Raw genomic sequence first — 17,351 nt, forward strand, 5'->3', positions numbered from 1 at the left:
AAGGGGAAATGCACACAGCTGTGCTTTGAAAAGCGAGCGAAAAATTACATTAAATAAAGCACGGTAGCAAAATGTGAGGCAACGCGAAACGGGACAGCAGAAGAAAAAAAAATCGCTCGCGCTTGTTATTTTGTGTGTGTGTGTACGTTATTTCTTCTACTGTCCAAGCTCCCGTCCAGTCTTTGTTTCCCAACCAACGGAGCTTTTACGGCACGGTTTCGGTTGCTGTGCATCGCCCAGCCAAACTCTATCTCTCTGTTGTGCGATGCAAATGAAATGGAGAGAAGAAAAAAAAACGCCCTCCAAAGCCAGTAACACCAAAATCGCAGTAAAACCGAATTAATGGAGCAGAATTTTGTCCACTGCACGTCGATGGCTTTGATGTATGTTTCGTCGCGGCGTTGCGCTGTGACTGTGGGCGCACCAGTGAATGAATTGTTTAAGCGCATGGGAGCACCAGTTGGTGAGTAGTAAAAGCGCGATACGGTAAATACAATACACGCGAGAGAGCAGGCGAAAAACAAAAAACACAACAGTTGAAAATGAAATGAATTAACCAGCTTCGTGGAAAACGATCGATAGGAGGGCGACACCAGGGCTCACCATTAGATTACAGCATTGGGGTTTCGCCGGGAGGGCGTAGCGAAAGCGAAGCGAAAAAGTTAATCAATTGACCCGTCACCTATCAGTCTCATATCTAGCGGTCGCACGGGCATATCGCATACGCTGATGAATGAGCCGAACAAGGACACAGAACAAGGACAATCCATCGCCACCGAAACCGATAGCATTGATTATTCATGACCTTTCATTGCATTACAATTTTATGTCAATCTTTCTCGCTTTTTCGCTGGTGCGTTTTTTTCTTTCTTTGTCTGCAAACAAAGAGCAGTAGAGAGTACGGTACGTACGTTAGAACGATGCTGCTTAACCCTCCTGCACCACTGTGAAACCTGTGTTTTAATTGCAACTTGTACAACAATTTGTTGTAAAGGAGCGAGTTCACTCGCTTTCTTTCCTGGCTGCACTTTGGACACTCGCGCAAAGGCAAAGCAGCACTCCGCAACAATAGAGGCAGCGGAGTCGCAAACAACGGGCAGAAAACGGCGAGCAAAGGGATAATTAATCATTACGCTTCCACTAATTATGGTCGTTCTCATACATTTGATTACGGTGGCTGCAAATCGTGATGAAAGTGGCTCTCACTTTCCACTTGTCGTCGGTCCGCTGGGACACACACACACACACACACACCAAGCAACATAAAATACCGCTACACAAAAAGGAACCGCCGGCGTAAGTGAGGTACACACACAACAGGGGCGGGGAGATGATAATTAGTATGAAACAGATACGGAGCGAACGATTGAACTCGGGCCGTTTTTTGCCAGCTCTCGGCACTGGTGGTGCTTCTCCGAAGGCCATGATTAAATTGCGAATTCAATTACAATGCCACAACTGGCCAGTCCATGCGCCACACTACAGTGTGCCAATGTTTTTGCTTTCCATCGCTTTGTTTGTGCTTTGTGATTGAAGGTTTGTATGGTTGCTGTTCGGGTGGTGTGATTTTAAATAATTTTAAATTATATCACACACTATTCGCCTGAATGAATGGACTTGTTTGGACGCAATTATAATTGTGATGAAATAAGCCACCGCTTGTTTTATTTGAGGTTGTAATTTGTGCTCTGCTTTTAGGCTTATTGCTATAATTTACTTTAATTTTTTCCCCTAACCTTTTAATTCATTGTTGCCCTGTCACAATGAAACACTTATCGCTTTGTTCAGATAATTGACACCTGTGTGCCTAACAAAAGGGAAGCAAAAGCGCTTTGCTACACTTTTTGAAAAGGGTAAGCAAGCCTCCTCCACCGTGCTCGACGAAGGTGAATTGTTTTGCTTAAGTTTTACTCCAAACGAGTGCAAACGAGAGTGAACGAGAAGATGGAAGAAAAAAACACACAACTAAAAAGCACAACAACTCTTGCAAGACTTTGTCCTCCCAACAGAACGGAAGCAAATCTGGGCTGGGCCACAACCCCCCTCCGACGGAACAAAAGCGTACGGCAATATGGTAGACGCTTCCGCCCGGAATTCGGAATGATGAATGATGAGCATTTGATGAGTTGTCGCATGCTCAACCACAAATCAGAGGCCACAGAAACCTTGCCTCCGTTCCTGCAATGGCCGACACTTTATCCCTTTTTTTTTCGGCAGCAAGAAAACAGCGCACGATCCGAGCACGGGTTCCGAAAACTGTCCCCCTCTCAAAAAACAAGAACGCTCCAGTTGGGGTGGGCGTTGCCTTTGCTGAACCATCCATCACGCGGGCCGTGCATAAATATCGCCTTCCATCCCCAATCGCACCCCGGCGCCCAGCTCCACAAGGGTGACTTTCATCACCGGTGCGCGCTCGCTTGTTTCAGCACCCGGCAGGGGCTGAGCGGAAGGGCTCGACCCTCCAGCCTGACATTAGGGATAAATCAAAATCGAATGTAAACAGATTAGTCCCTTCGCAACCACACCAGTGTGCCTGTCGGTCAAGGCCGGTACCATACTCAAGACGGGTTTGTCGCCATCATCGTCGTCGTCAGAGAGTGATGTCGCTGCCGGGTACTGCCGGGCTGGTGCGTATCTCAGCTGCCGGAAAGGACTGCCGCGTTTTGTGCGCCGTCATGGCTGCCGTCGATATTTATTGCTAACTGAGTAGATAAAGGCCGGCTGGTCGATCGATTTGATGCCGGTTTAAACGGTTACACGCTTTTTTTGGCTTGAGAGGATGACACAATCCTTCCCTACAGTTAACAAGGAGTGATGTGTGCAGCAAATCCATGCATCGTTGCTCCACCGTGTCTCCTTGCTGGTGCTTTATTAATACCAAATAACACTCACACATAAGCGAGCGTTGTGATATTGTACCTGGTCCTGCCTGAATATTGTAACCCATCTTTCCCCTTTTCTGGCTTTGCTCTAGCAAAGCTTTGCTCCATCGTAATCTCATCGTAAATTGCCATTCTTTTCATTAAATTGCACCCCGTCGGTTGAGCAAAGATTTAATAGCGAATTTAGTGGATACACCGTTTCAACCCGTTTCATTAATCAAATCAAAGCTGCGAAAGACGCTGCGTGCTCTAAGTGATGTAGTCGAAAAGCGAGCATTCACGTTTGCTCACTGCTATTCAAGAGGGTTTGTGCTTTGTTGCTACAGTTGCCTGCAATTAATCTGTCCCTGGTCCTCACGCGTAAATTATCGTGAAGTTAAAAAGGAAAGAAACATTTTCGGCTTACGGCATCAGGAAAGGATTTGCCAAGGCTTTGCTCCTTTGGTCCTTTGGTAAAGAACAACAACGGAGGTATTTTTTGCAACATTAAATTTGATCCTCGCTAATGGATTGAAGAAGCTATTAGCGAAACGGAGGTTTCGTAGGGAGGTAACATCAAACGTGTGCAGTAGTGGCGTTGATTTTTTTTTTCAATTAAACAGGATAAAACATCATCGAACGAGTTATAACGTACATATTTTCAAATCAAATTGTTTTTTTTTTTTGTATTAGTGCTAAACCAAAACGACATCTTTACTTTCAAACTCATCTCATGAATTCATAAAATAGCTGCGAACAGAAGATACTTTCCATTTAAATAGTAAATATCCTGCATTTCAGGTCCACACGTAAATCACGATAAAAATGATACTTACCTAAATTTTCTACCTCGCACGGAAGTACCAGCGTGTCACCGACGACGGCTCGGTAGGTGTGACCCCGTGATATAAACCGCGGCACCAATCCATTGTTTGGTGGGGAGCTGCCCTTACTGCTGCTGCTGCTGCTGCTTCCTGTAGAAGTAGAAGAAACATTATGCTGTCAGTACAACATTACACTGTTGGGAGAAATGTTGGGGAGTTATGAAATTGTTAAGCAATTTAATCATTTTTTTTTTGCTTGAGTCATTCTGGTGTTGCAACAATGGAAAATATTAAAAATTGCATTACATTGTGTATGTTTTTCGAGAGTTTTCCCCACTGCCGCGTTATTCGCACGTCCATTGATGCGAGAGCGGGCAATTGATAATTTATCGTTCCCGACGCCCGAGCCATATTGCCCTCTCTTTGTCACGCCGCCCAACCATGACCTCGCATGACCGCCAAGGAAGGAAGCTAATTAAATCTCGCACCGGCAAAATGTGCCGCCGCCGCGCACACGTCCCACTTTAACGATGGTTAATATATCGCAACGCCACGATTGGCCAGATTTGGAGGTTGGACGTGCGCTCGCGCCTATACACACAATCGCCACCAGGGTCACAGCCCACCGTGTGAAAATGTGTTCCTTCGCCGAAAATGAAATCAATTACCGCAGGGCTGGCACAAAACGGAATCCGAAGAGGACAGTGCGGACCGCAGGGTAGAGTGCGACGATCGGTTCCGATAAAACTTACTGGATGAACGCGGTACGTGAGCCGAAACTGTAACGTGTCAATTCGTTTGAAGCAAAAAGAAAAAAATAAACCCCAAAAAAGGCAGGCGACAGGCAAAGCCTCGGGACGGTAAAACTTGTTCACCGATTGGCCAAAGTTCGTGGTGACGGGAGGGAAGAGTGAGCGAAAAATAGCCACAACCAACCCAAAAAACCGGTGCCAACGGCGAACCGATCGCCACTAATCGAATTACGCACTTGTCAGACAGAATTTGCGAACAATCAAGTGCGAACCCTGCGCCGCTACGCTATTACATTTGACACGTTCATTAATGTGCCGGGGCTTGTCGATTGCTTTCGCTCGATCGATCTGGTAAGCTTTGGGCGGTGACGGGATTGCTGCTTCGATTAGGCGATGATTTCGGACCGGGCGGCTGTGTCTTAATCACCCCCCCCCCTCCCTCCACCGATGAAAGCAGGATGGGCTTAAACTTTACCATTACCACAAAGTGAAACGTAGAAAGAGAGAGAGAGAGACAGAGAGACAGAGAGACAGAGAGGTAGTTCCCGTTTGGGGGGTAACTGTTTGGTTTCTGCGAAATCCTTTCCCTGCGTGCTATAATAACAAACAAATTACTAGCCTTCGTTTGCGGTGGCGTACGATTAGTGGGATGAGTTTTATCAGTTACTATGGATTTAGGGAATTTCGTGCTGACTGACGTAGCCCAACCCTACCCCCCTCCCCTCACCACTACACACATGTGAAGGATATGTTCGCAACAGCTTCGAAAGAAACGGCTTCTATTTCCATTTCCATCCGAAAAACCATACCATACCTCGCTACATCTGCATTTGTGGGTTATGGTCGGTGGAATAACATGATAATTATTCCCTGGCGTTATGGATTTTACCAGCTTCTACGACAGACCTCTCTCTCACACACACCAGGCAAAGAACTTTTCATCCGCCGCAATATGCTCTCGCCTCGGTACTTTATGTCTATAATTAATATTGCCGTTTTTTTGTCATCATCCCTTTAACCGCCCGATTCCTCCCTTATCCTTCAGAAGTTATTCCCATCGGCATGGAGGCTCTGTCTTTCCTACCACTATGGCAATATGCCGGCGACAGGCTGTGTAACAAAAAGGGGGTGAGGAAGGGGGGGGAGGAGTAGTAAAAAAAAACTTTTCCATTTTTTTTTTTCACACACCATTTTTTTCCTCACACCATTACCGGTTAAACTATAATTGTTCACAAGGGAACCGCGGAAAGGATGGCAGTACGGCGGTACGACCATCTTTTATTACGGGACCAGCGGAAAGAGACGCCACTGGGCTCTGTGAATGTAAATTTGTGCGTCCCTAATTCATTTCGTTTCTTCTCGTTTTAGGTTCGTTGGAAATGAGGGCAGAATAACATGGGGAAGGTTTTAAGCTGCAGTGCTTACGCCTACGAACATGAGGTGTCCATGATAAGTGCTACCTGTTCGCTCTATTAAATGGCATGATTTAATTAATGTGCATTTGAATTATGTTCCGTTTTTCCCCGAAATACAACGTTGCACTCTGGTTTTTATATGATGTGCAAAATGCTTTCTTCTTCAATTTGAATTAATTTTACTAAATTACCACTTTTACTTGATCTGTAGGGAAACTCTTGATAGTTTTTATTCTAAAATAATTAAACATGGCTCAAGTGATTGTGGAGGTAGTTTTATCCATTCTTTTTCATGTGACTTTGCACTGATGGAATTATTTTACTTGTATTATTATTCACTTGGGTCAAATCAATATAATATCAAATAAAATCAAATAATAGCTTTTAATTTAATGTAATGTAAAATTGACGCGATAAGTTCGACAACAACCATGCGTCTCCATCACTATTCAACGAATGAGAGTTTAATGAAAGCGTTGAAAATGTAAAGGTTTGACTACATATTCTTATTTTTTCATAGAATGAAGTTGATAAAGTAATGAAAATACTTTCATCATTTCACGTGAAATTGTTTGAACTATTCTAAGCAATTTTAATATTAGTCTAACAAAGCTTATTATGACTTTAATAAATCAAAATTTGCTGAAAAGGTTTAAGTTGCTTGCCTTACATAAATTACCATACAAACCACGATGAAGCAATTGCAAAAAATAAAATAAAATTTATCAAAAATAAGTACACTTTTTATTTTAAATCAGTTTGCCATTTGCAATGTGCAAGCTTTATCCGCTTCACCAAACGGGTAACCTCCATTCCCTAGCAGCCACGGTAAAATATTTTGCCTTAAAGAGAAAACAACAAACAATACGTCGGGGGTAATGCTACTTTATATTCGGCAAATATTTCTTCATTTCGCCCAGCATCATCGCCATGCTTCGCCGGCTCCGGTTGGAATATCAATGTGCAATGCTGCTTTGGATTAATAAAAAGCTTGCCGCTGTTCGAGGAAAAGCGGTACCCACTCGCCCGCTCACAATCGTGCACTTTACACGCATCCACACCACCACCCAATGTGTAATGATGCCAAAGATGGCAGGAAAAATGGGTCCCCGCGGCTCGCGGTACCAAAAGCACATAATCACAATTCAAACAACGACGACGACGACGAAGAGAACGAACGCGCACGGGCAAGTGTACCGTAAAGCTCTGGTTTCCTCTTTGCCGAATGGGAAGCAGTGGAACACAGAACAGAGCTCTGCATACGACATTTTCGCCAGGGTTTATGATATTTTCTCACTTCCGCTTCGCTTCCATATTTGTTCAGTGAGCGCGGCCGCGGGCGCAAGTAGAAGAAGAAGAAGTATCTCCCGCCGGAGCATTCCAACGCTCGCGGGAACGAATGGTGGCGGCGTTCTCCGGGGTAGGGTAAAAGTTTATTTTACCGCTTACGATTTCTTTTCGCTTTTTGCCAACAGTGTGTTTTTCACTTCGGTGCTAATTCCTTCCCGTGCTGCCAAAAACAAAACAAAAAAAAAACGAATAAACTCAAACCCAATGAACGTCGCGAAGAGCAAGCTGGCCCCCGATGCAGATGAATAGCGCGCTCGCTACGTCGCTGCTTGCGGGCGGCAGTACCGGGAAGGAAGGAACACAAACCGTGTTTGGCGAGGGAAGTGCACCTTCCCGCTCCGCGCCACATCGAACTTTGAGTGCAGCACGGCGGGTAAGGCATGATGATGATGAAGAAATATCGTTGGCCGCGGTGCGGCTGGTAGTACCGCGGCGCCTCCACCGATCTCCACCAAGGCGCAGCGCTCCTGCCAGTGAGTGGAAAGTTTAATCACCATGTAATGTTTCGATAATATGGTTTACCGTTTGGAAAGAAGTGGCTTAATGAGATTTTCTGATTGTCTTTAGCAGCGATGTGTTGGAGGGAGCGGAACGATGCGCGTGAGAAAGTTGCAGATTGTTTAATGGGACTGGCAAACGGTGGCCAAAGTGCGACCTCGGTTTTGTGCTAGATTTGCACTCAATTTGAAGTAACGCTCTGAACGACTCGGTGTGCTTTCAGGAAGGAAGACAGCATGGGAGTAGTTTATTGCCAAGTTGCGCTGGATAATTGTGCAACCGAATAAGCAATCGAGGGACAACCAATATTCACGAACATTGTTCAACAAATTTGAATCACTCTTATGAGTGCTGGAGCTGTATGGGGCACTGTACGGCAAATGAAAATGAATGCAAAAAAGCTTCAGTTTGAGTAATCAGTTGAGTTTTCAAAAGCAATCACAACGGCACACTAGCACTGCGTGTCCATCCGCGCGAACCACCAAACCAAATTAATACATTTACATCCTCCTGTTCGGAAAGATTTTTTCTCGTTCGTTCCCCGTTCACCACCTGTTTCCGGTAAGTCGTACACTCTATTGGGTTGGGTGTGTTCGTGACAGACCGTTCCGACCACCATCGAGTTTATTGATCACCCCCCAGCAGGAAGCAGCCCCATTCCGGTTCGATAGTGTGTGGTGACCTGCAGCGTGATAGGTGAGCGCCATCGTAAAACAGGTGCTAAACGACAGGTGGAAAACGTCAAATGAAAGCATTCGCCTCCCATCAGCGTTCGAACCGAGGGCAAGTAAAACAAAACCCCAGAATACGCATTTTATACGCGGCACGATACCATTATCCCTTCCACTTTCTCCGCTGCTCCACCCGGGGCGAGAGCCTGTGTGCGAGAGAGCTGGCTCGGTGTCACGCTGTCCCGGCACGGTTCGTGATTATTTTAATAACACGTTGTAGATAATTAAAATTTATGGGAAAATGAATCGCTACCGTAAACGAAACCCAACGGGATCGGGGAAGGGGTGACAGGGAGCGTAGGCATGCATGATCGGTGCTTAACTTTGCCGGGTACCGATTCCCGGGGTGGTTGATGGTGATGATGATTTATCACGAAACGCGCAAGTGTTGCGACGGCGCATTCCCTTTTCCCGGCTGGGAGTCTTTCAAATAGTTGTTCGAAAATGGCAAACATCGCTCAACCTGTTGGAAGTAATGATGGCTTCATTAAGGGCAAAAGTCCCTTTTACGCTCAAGCGGACTGGCTTGGCTGGTGTCCGTGTCAGAGGTTTAGTCGTGTTTTTTTACTTTAGATGAACCCATTTTACAGCCTTTTTCAATCAAGCTTAAATGACATACGGTTAGGATCTGGGGTCCGTATACAGCCGGGAAGAGCTTGTCAATGCTGGCGAGCATGCCATAACCATTACACGTGGTGATTGTGTAGCATATTATAATATAATTGTCTCATTTTTTTCGGGAGAAACGGCTTTGCCGTATAGCTTATAATGGCCTCTTTCATGGATTGTATATTTTGAATTAAAAAACATTGAAAAAATAATTTAAATATTGATGGATTTGCGCCATCATTGGGTAGGTAACGCTCCTTTTCACAGCAATAATGAAACGCTTTGGTTGGCAGACCTTACAGACGTTGAAACTGCTATCAATTTGCTAAAAAATGGCACTCAAAATGGCAGATTGATATATTACGATAAATCATATTCTTACAACATTCTTACTAACACAAAATTGTTCGTAGAAGTAAACAATCGCAATTCAAATATGCCACAGAATAAGAATATAAGACAAAAAAACCCGCGTGGTGAAGCATAATGCTTAAATGAAATAAACTTTTGTCTTCATAAAAAATAAAATAAAAATAAAACAATAACAATACAATATCCATTCTTTCTCAAATTAAACGTAGTAACAAAAGTGGCTCATAAGACCGTGTTAAAAAAAATAATTTTAAACAATTCAAACATACTGCCAAGCACTTGTGCTTACTTGAGCGATTGAATGAGGCCCAAGCAATGCGATAAAGAGGAACAATAATACACCTGCCAGTGTAAGCAACAATTGGATCGTAACCATTGTTACAACTCTCCACACAATCAAAGTGCTGAATTTCGTACACATTCGCCTGCTGTCCGGGAAAAGGGGGCTTCCATCCCGTGCCACACACGCCCAATCGAAGATACTTGCCAATCGCCGATGTGGAGTAGGTAGTACATCGAACGCCTCATCGTCTGTCTCGCTTTGAAGTGCTTCCGAGAACGGAGTACGGGGTACAAAACCGTTCCAGCGACTGCCCAGGGACGATGGTCGAATCGTGATTCAATACTACTCTAGCAGCATCAACTCCAGAGTGCATAGAGAGTATGTGCTGAATGAGGTTTATTCATTTCATTCGACCAAACATCACACACATTTGCATTCTCACAGCCATCTCCTGAACCGGGCCCTTCACTCTGGACCTTTGGAACTCCTGCAACTAGAGGGGGGAAAAAAAACTCGAAGAAAAGCTGCCCGTTGCGTATGGAAAGCGAGCGTTCGCAAACGTGATCGTGATGGTGGTTCCCGATGCAAGGATGCGGCCGGTTTTTTGCCGACATAGGCAAAGCTCAGACTGCGCTGGGAACGTGCAGTAATGCCACAAACGTACCGCACACACACACATACACGTGCTATGACCCTCGTACTCTATTGGCACTGCTGGCCGGGGTTCGGATTGATGATACTTTTCCAGCATGACCAAAATTCTTTGACGTGCAGCAGCAGCAGCAGCAGCACACTAGACGACATCACCGATTCCGTCCGTTTGCAAATCTCGTCGTTCGTCTGTCCACACGTACGCCGATGTCGCCGGTGAAGGAGAAGAGCACGTAACAACGGCGACAGAAGTGCACCACCATCCAAGGGTACCGGTGGTGCAATGGTGGGGGATCGGTAGTTTGGTGATGAAAAATTGAAATTGAATTTCTCATTTGCAAGTGTATCAATCATGAATTGGGATCGTTTTTCCAGCCGGTGCTTTTCATGCTCCAGACAGCATGAGAAGAGAGTGCCCACTCCAGCAAGGGTGCACTCTTGTTGAATTACACTTGCTTTTTGGTCTGTGACGGCACACAGACACACACAGGCACAGTCTGAATGGGCGCTGGTTGACGGGAATGTAATTTCGTTGTTGGCAAAATGATTGCCACTGTGGTTTGATTTTCATGGGAAACTAATCAATGCCCAACAAGCAATATCTATTAGGGGAGTACGACCAAGTATCGATTACAGTTGTATTAAAAGCTGATTTTTTTAGGGTAACGGTTGGAAAAACATTGGAGAGTATGCAATGTTTTAATATTGCTGAACATACTTGATGAATATCACAGGCGTTTGTAAACTCTTCGATGAAGAAGTATTATTATGATTGGCTATTGGAAATGGTACAGCTATCGCTGTTTATAAAAGCAGTACATAAATGTTTTTAGTTGAAACTGTTTAAACAACTAAGAAATGATAACAAAGGTTAGCTGACCACTAGCGAAAAGTAAGTACTACTGCCAACCAAAGAACGCAAACACTTGCTCTCACACATTCCCTTGGCGGAGAGGAAGTGAAAATCCCCAGTACAAATCTCCCGCTTGCCGCTATTTATGAGTGCACACCGGTAGCGATAACTTCCAATCGGAATTTCACGCTCCACGGTGGGCGTGTGGCGGTATAAGTTTCAGCATTTGTACCCATTGTCCAAGCGATATGTGTTACAAGGCGCCTTGTTTATCCCCATTACTCGCCAGCACATTACACCGAACCGGGCGCAATCGTACACGGGATGAAACAACTACCAACAATCAACATTACACTATCCGCAACCGCTCCTCGGCGCCCTGCTCTGTCAGCGTGTTGGCTCGGCGGCGACAGAACCGGTTGTTTTTATCCTGTCCCGGCAGCAGCAGCACTAAACCCGGAGCATTCCAGAGTTGCAGAAAACTTTGACAAACTTTTATTTACTGACCCGCACCAACCGCTCAACTCCGACCGATCGGCCTTGCCGCCGGTGTCCAAAAAGGACGCCTCCAACGAGTCCTTCAAAAACTTTAACCACCAGCAGCAGCAGGGAGGAAAAATGCATCAAAAAGAGTAGAAAACGCTGTAAACTTTCTGTTCTACTTCTGTTCCGCTGGACGTTGCATGGATTTCTATTCATTTCTTCACACAATTCCACTTGCCCAACGGGAGGAAAACGTGAAACTCTGGAAGAAAAACAACCGCCCTTCTGCCCGTCTGTTCCCATCCGGTTTTTAGAGTTTTTAGTTTACTTTGCTCGGCTTTGTTTGTGTATCCATGTGCGTGTGTGTGTGTGTGTGTGGGCTAACGTCAGTGGAAGCCGGTTCTGTACTTCTTCTAAAGACTTTCCGACAACTCGAACTCCGGGCGTTCGCGCTACACATCCTTGTCAATTTGTATTGATGCTGGCCATTGATGATTGTGTGTTGTGTTGCTTTTTTCCCATTTCGGGCTTCCCTGTTGACTGTTGACACCGGATGGGAATTGGAATAACTTTTGCGTACCACCTACAGTGCTGCGGGAGCCTCAGCCCGGATAGAAAGATTCCTTTTTTAATACAGCCCCAAGAGGGTGGACGAACCGTGCACAGATGGAGAAGGAGATAGAGAGAGAGAGAGAGAGAGAGAGAGAGAGATAGAGAGAGAGAGAGAGAGAGAGAGAGAGATTTTTGGTGGGTATCTCATACTAATCCTACTGGTCAAGTTTCAACCAGCATAAATATGGATCATTTCCCGCTTTTTTTCCACAGCGCACAGTTGCTGAATGGAGCAAATTGGAAGACAGGAAAGTTACCGAGTTCCGGTAGCAGAAGAAAAAGAAGTAGAAAAAAAACCCAACAAACTTGCCTGCTGGCCACCATCACACACCATTGACAAACACATCGACACACAGTTGTGCTTGAGGAAGATTTGCGCTTGCGGTAAAAACTGGCCGAATGAGATGGAAAACTTTTGCTACCGCTTTTAACTTTATCAACCGTGTCCAGCGCCTAAAAGTGTGAGTGTGTGTGTGTGGGTTGGGAAAACTTTTCCAAAGGGACAGTTGAATTTGCCATTGGGAAATGTGGTATTATTTTAAATTTATAAAAAAATGTTCAATCAACTGCAAGGTTCGCTTTCATCACATTAACGATTGATCAAATCTCGATGAAAATACTGAATGTGTCTTTTGTTGCGTTTGTCTTCAAACAGTACAAACAAACGAGAGGGGGAATTTTCAAGTGCCAAGACTGTCTGCAAATTATAAAATGATTTATAAAATGCGACATAAATGGTTGTACCACTCGACTTTCGGGTGGACCTCGTGCCTGAAGCAACAACATGAAGACGTCTCCACCTGGGTACACCGGTGAGTCATTATCATGTTCGTCCTTGGTTTGGCCATTAGTTGCACTCTAGCGCCGCACGGCCAACGGATAACGATAATTTCATTACCAGACAAAGACAAACCCCTCCAGTGTCGACCTTTAAATAGCGTTCACGACCTTCTTCCCCGATGTCCGCACAGAGAGAAGTGAAAAAGAAAAACAGACAACGTACCCTAGTTTTATGGGCAGCGAAATTTCACATCCATCCAAAATTTGGCCAAAGGTGCAAATTAAAATATAGTTAACCTCTCCAGAGCGACAGACCACATGCAGCACCCGTGGAAAATGGTGACCATTATGGCGTTCAGCCAAACCGTTTTATCAGCTTCAAGTAAAACGATGTATCTGCTCTGCGCTCTGGAAACGTTATTATTATGCACACATACAGCCCAAGAAGGCTTCCAAAATGCTGCTGGTCCCACGGCCATTGATGGTGGACCGTTTTGCAATGGAAGATGGTATCCAACGATCAAGGAGGGGTTAAAGCCATGAACGAAATGTCAGGTTTTTCCACTTTGCTGGGTGATAATCCACAATCCTTTGAGCCGGAGTAGTAAGCTGTGCCAAAAATAGTCCACTACACGACACGGGCGGCGTCGTGTGCTTGATGCGAGCCCGTGACATTGAAACCATCATCCGGACCACATTCACGCGTGAACGGTTTGCTAAAGGTGGATTAACACACTAAGCCGGTGGTGCCGGAGGAGGTCGGTCGCTAAGCTAAACCGAGAATTGGCAAGGTAAGGCGCGCTCCGACACGATGATAACGGGCGATTTTTGGGGCGTATCATTTTGCGATTTAGCCCTGGCATGATGCGGTGTCGACCTGGTCGGGGGCTCGCATGGGCGCATTTACACGGCTAAACGGACATGATTGCATTTGTGGCTTGTTGATTGAAAAAGTTCGCTTTGCCGTGGGATTACATGTGATGTGTTTTGAAAGGTTGCAAAAAAAAGGGGTAACACAAACACGTTGCCATTGTGCTGGTGTTAATTATATTCTTGAAACCGTAGCACGGGCTGGCTTACAGCGGGAGTTTTGCTTTAGTTTGAAACTGCCGCGAAATACACTGTGCTTTTGCGCGTTCAACCTTCATCATCGGAGCTTGTAGAATGATGAACCATAATGAGGAATGCAGGAAGCAAAAACATCGGCAAGCTACTAACTTTTCTCAACGTTTTCAAAATAACTTCTTAATCTTTGCTGGTATTTTGCAGGGACCCCTCCTCCGGCTAAGTGGAGGCCGGGTCTGATGGGAGACTTTATTCATCTTTTGTAAATTTTGCTACCCTGTCCCGAAGATCATATTCTTCCTCCATACCTGATCCAACCTGATTAGCAAGCAGCGGCGTCCCAGCGATTGTTACAAAGCTACTGCTGCTGCTGCTGCCCAACGTTAACTATGGCGTCAAAAGTTTGTCTAAAACCCGGCTATCGAGAGAGCGCGGATTGGTCGAAGGGGAAGCCGGCCGTTTTTCGATGAGTTTGGTAAAATTTAATTAAAAGGCTACAACAAGCACCGCGTCGGTGATCCACAAAAACCGGCCAGCACCATCGAACAGGCTGCGGAATACACATTCTTCGAGCGATCGATAGAACCGGAAACATTGTAGCTATCTGTATCCCAAATAGAATAGGCTACGCTGATGGGCTTTGTTCAAGTTTTTGTGGGATCGAAACGGGAAATACGTGCTGAAGGATAAGGAAGGGAAAACGGTAAGGGAAACAATGAGTAGCCGAAACTGTTGCAAGTCTAATATTGTAAGAAACGGTCTTGTATGCTTTTATCGACGTATAAGACAAAGGCTCAAGTGTTTTTGTGTTTATTTTTTGTGTGAAAATCGAACAGCTTTCAGGCTTTTTTCCTAGAAAACATAGGAATTTCAACTATTTAGGGTACCTTGTATGATTGAAGAGGAGGTTTTACCCCTCGGCGGAGGAAAATAGTCGATGAAACAAGAAAGTTTGACCTTGGATCGAGTTTATACAAGGGTTTAGATTCATAAAATGCTTTTAGCTAGAGAAGATGTACTATAAACGAGACTTAGCCACACTGTGTAAAGTATGTTTTTATTCTACTATAATTATCGTTAAAATAAAAAGTATAAACTTTATAGATTTCGTTTATACAAAGACAGCCGAAGGAAGGAGAACTATCCTATCGAAACAAAGCACACCATAGCACTACATTCCCGAACCTCTTCCTGCATCGAAACCTGTGGGCGACCACAGTGAAGCTATGTTTTGTGCTAAATTCCACCGAATCGCCGATGTTTGAACCGACCGTAACTGGGTTTGAAACGGCGATGGCCAACATTAACATTTGGGAGGAATTTTCGTCCCCTAGTGGATACCGTTCTGGCCGGAATGTCGCCAGCCGTCGCTGATTGGTATGTAAGCGTTCGGTGCGATGGCGGAAATGAAATTCATTTTGCTAACAAGTCTATCACCGACACCAGTTTTCGAGTACAATCTGGCTATGCGCGTCGTGTTTATGCTCCGCGCAGCGATTGTATTATTGAGAAGATAAGGCAACTATATTGGGCCAATTTTTAACATTGACATCGCCCTTGAAGATATCGGTTAGCTGTAAGTGTAGGCCAGCTTAGGGAGAAAAAAAAGAAACGTAAAGCACGAAACAAACGACGCTCATGCTATAATCAAAATTTAAAGTAACACACCACAACACTTAAACCTTTCATTTTGAAACCATTCCAAACCAGTCTCCACTCAACGGGCTCGTAGGTTTTGTGGTTGCTCATCGCTGTTCAATTCGTATGTTGGAGGTTTCTGCTTGCATTTGCCGCAGTTGCAATTATCAGTGGTTGTGCAAGCGACATTGCCATTGAATGAAAAGGGCACGTGTTGGTGTCAAACATGTTACGGGTTTTATTGTTTTTCTAGCATCTCTGGTGTATGAAATAACCTGGCTTCAGTAGCTATTATTAACACTTTTGTTCTATGTTAAGTAGTTACACTTGAAATGGGATTTTAGTTCACTTTGTCTCAACATGTTAACCTTAAAATTTGACACCTAATAAAGGCATCGTCCGTAAGCCAGAGATTAGGAACGATTGAAAATTCATTTTTTGGTAGATTAACACTTACGAACGTGAAGATATAAACCAAAAATAAACTATTTTAATGGTAGTGTCGTGTCTTTTTTTATACACCCCCATTAACAATTGAATGCCTTTGGTTTGCTGCTTCAGGAATGTGATTTTTAAAGCATGTTAGTTAAAATTATCCTTGCAAAAGGATGCAAAAAATCCAAGCATACGTTCCCCTGCCACAACGGAGAGCGATATATCGAACTACACCACGCCATAATATCATTCATTTGCAATCATCTCTACCATGGTTAAGGACAATGAGTTTTATCATTCGTTTTCGCTCATCTTCTTTTTTATAACCTTGGTGGACGCAAGCGGAACACCTAAAACACCATTTGCTCCAATAATTGAGATACCAAGAGGCAACAAATCAGCACACATTCACACCCGCACACACATACACAATTGTCATCGTTTTATTTGGATTATTTTGTTTCTGCCCCAGCAATCCCCCTCATAGAAGCATCTTTAGCTTCATTTCCCACCTATATCCCGCAATAGATTGAGCCAATCAAAACACAATCGAGTGGTACGAAGATGTCGCTTCCGGAAGATATCCCCTCTTCGCCCAAAACGCCGTTGGCAACGCACTTGTCGAGGCTTTTACGAGCCTGCTATTTAGCACCTCGGTCAAAATGAACACAACGCACCGTGCGATTCTGTACCATCATTACTGATGGCTTACTTGTGTGGCATACGAATGCAATAATCTTCCCGACCGACACCGGTAGACATACGCGCGAGCTTACGAACCATCGTCGCCAATTGCTTGACAGCCGCGCGGTGACGATTCGTACGATTGTTGTCGTCAATTTCATTTTGGCACTCATTACACCATTTACGTTACCGTTGGCAGGATACGGTTGATTTTATGGCACCCATATGCGTGTATGGGCTGCGGTACGTTTCCGTTTCCGACGAATCATCTTGCGACTGTTAAACTGTTTACTACACCATACCGTTGGTGCGGTGAAGTTTGTCAGGCTATTGTCACGCAAACACGGAAGCAGCATTCGCGTGGAGAGGATCATTACTACCTCAAGGACGTTGTTCGACCCGGTATGGAACAATACGATTATGGTAAGTTTAGCTCAACACAAAAAAGCAATATT

The 17,351-nt window shown here is 44.7% G+C and overlaps 1 protein-coding gene across 2 annotated transcripts in view; it reads right to left on the reverse strand.

Annotated features, from left to right (window-relative positions):
- The window catches only part of LOC120948327 (hemicentin-1), a 232,642-nt gene that overhangs the window by 70,805 nt on the left and 144,486 nt on the right, over positions 1-17,351 (reverse strand). Inside the window, exon 3 of one of the 2 annotated variants that reach the window (XM_049607978.1) lies at positions 3,698-3,828. In XM_049607978.1, coding sequence (XP_049463935.1) covers positions 3,698-3,828 — 131 coding nt within the window. Of the gene's footprint in view, positions 1-3,697; positions 3,836-17,351 lie in introns of both variants that reach the window. The other variant, XM_040364540.2, reaches the window with a different exon arrangement.

Source organism: Anopheles coluzzii, chromosome 2, assembly GCF_943734685.1.
Source record: "Anopheles coluzzii chromosome 2, AcolN3, whole genome shotgun sequence".
NCBI lineage: Eukaryota > Metazoa > Arthropoda > Insecta > Diptera > Culicidae > Anopheles > Anopheles coluzzii.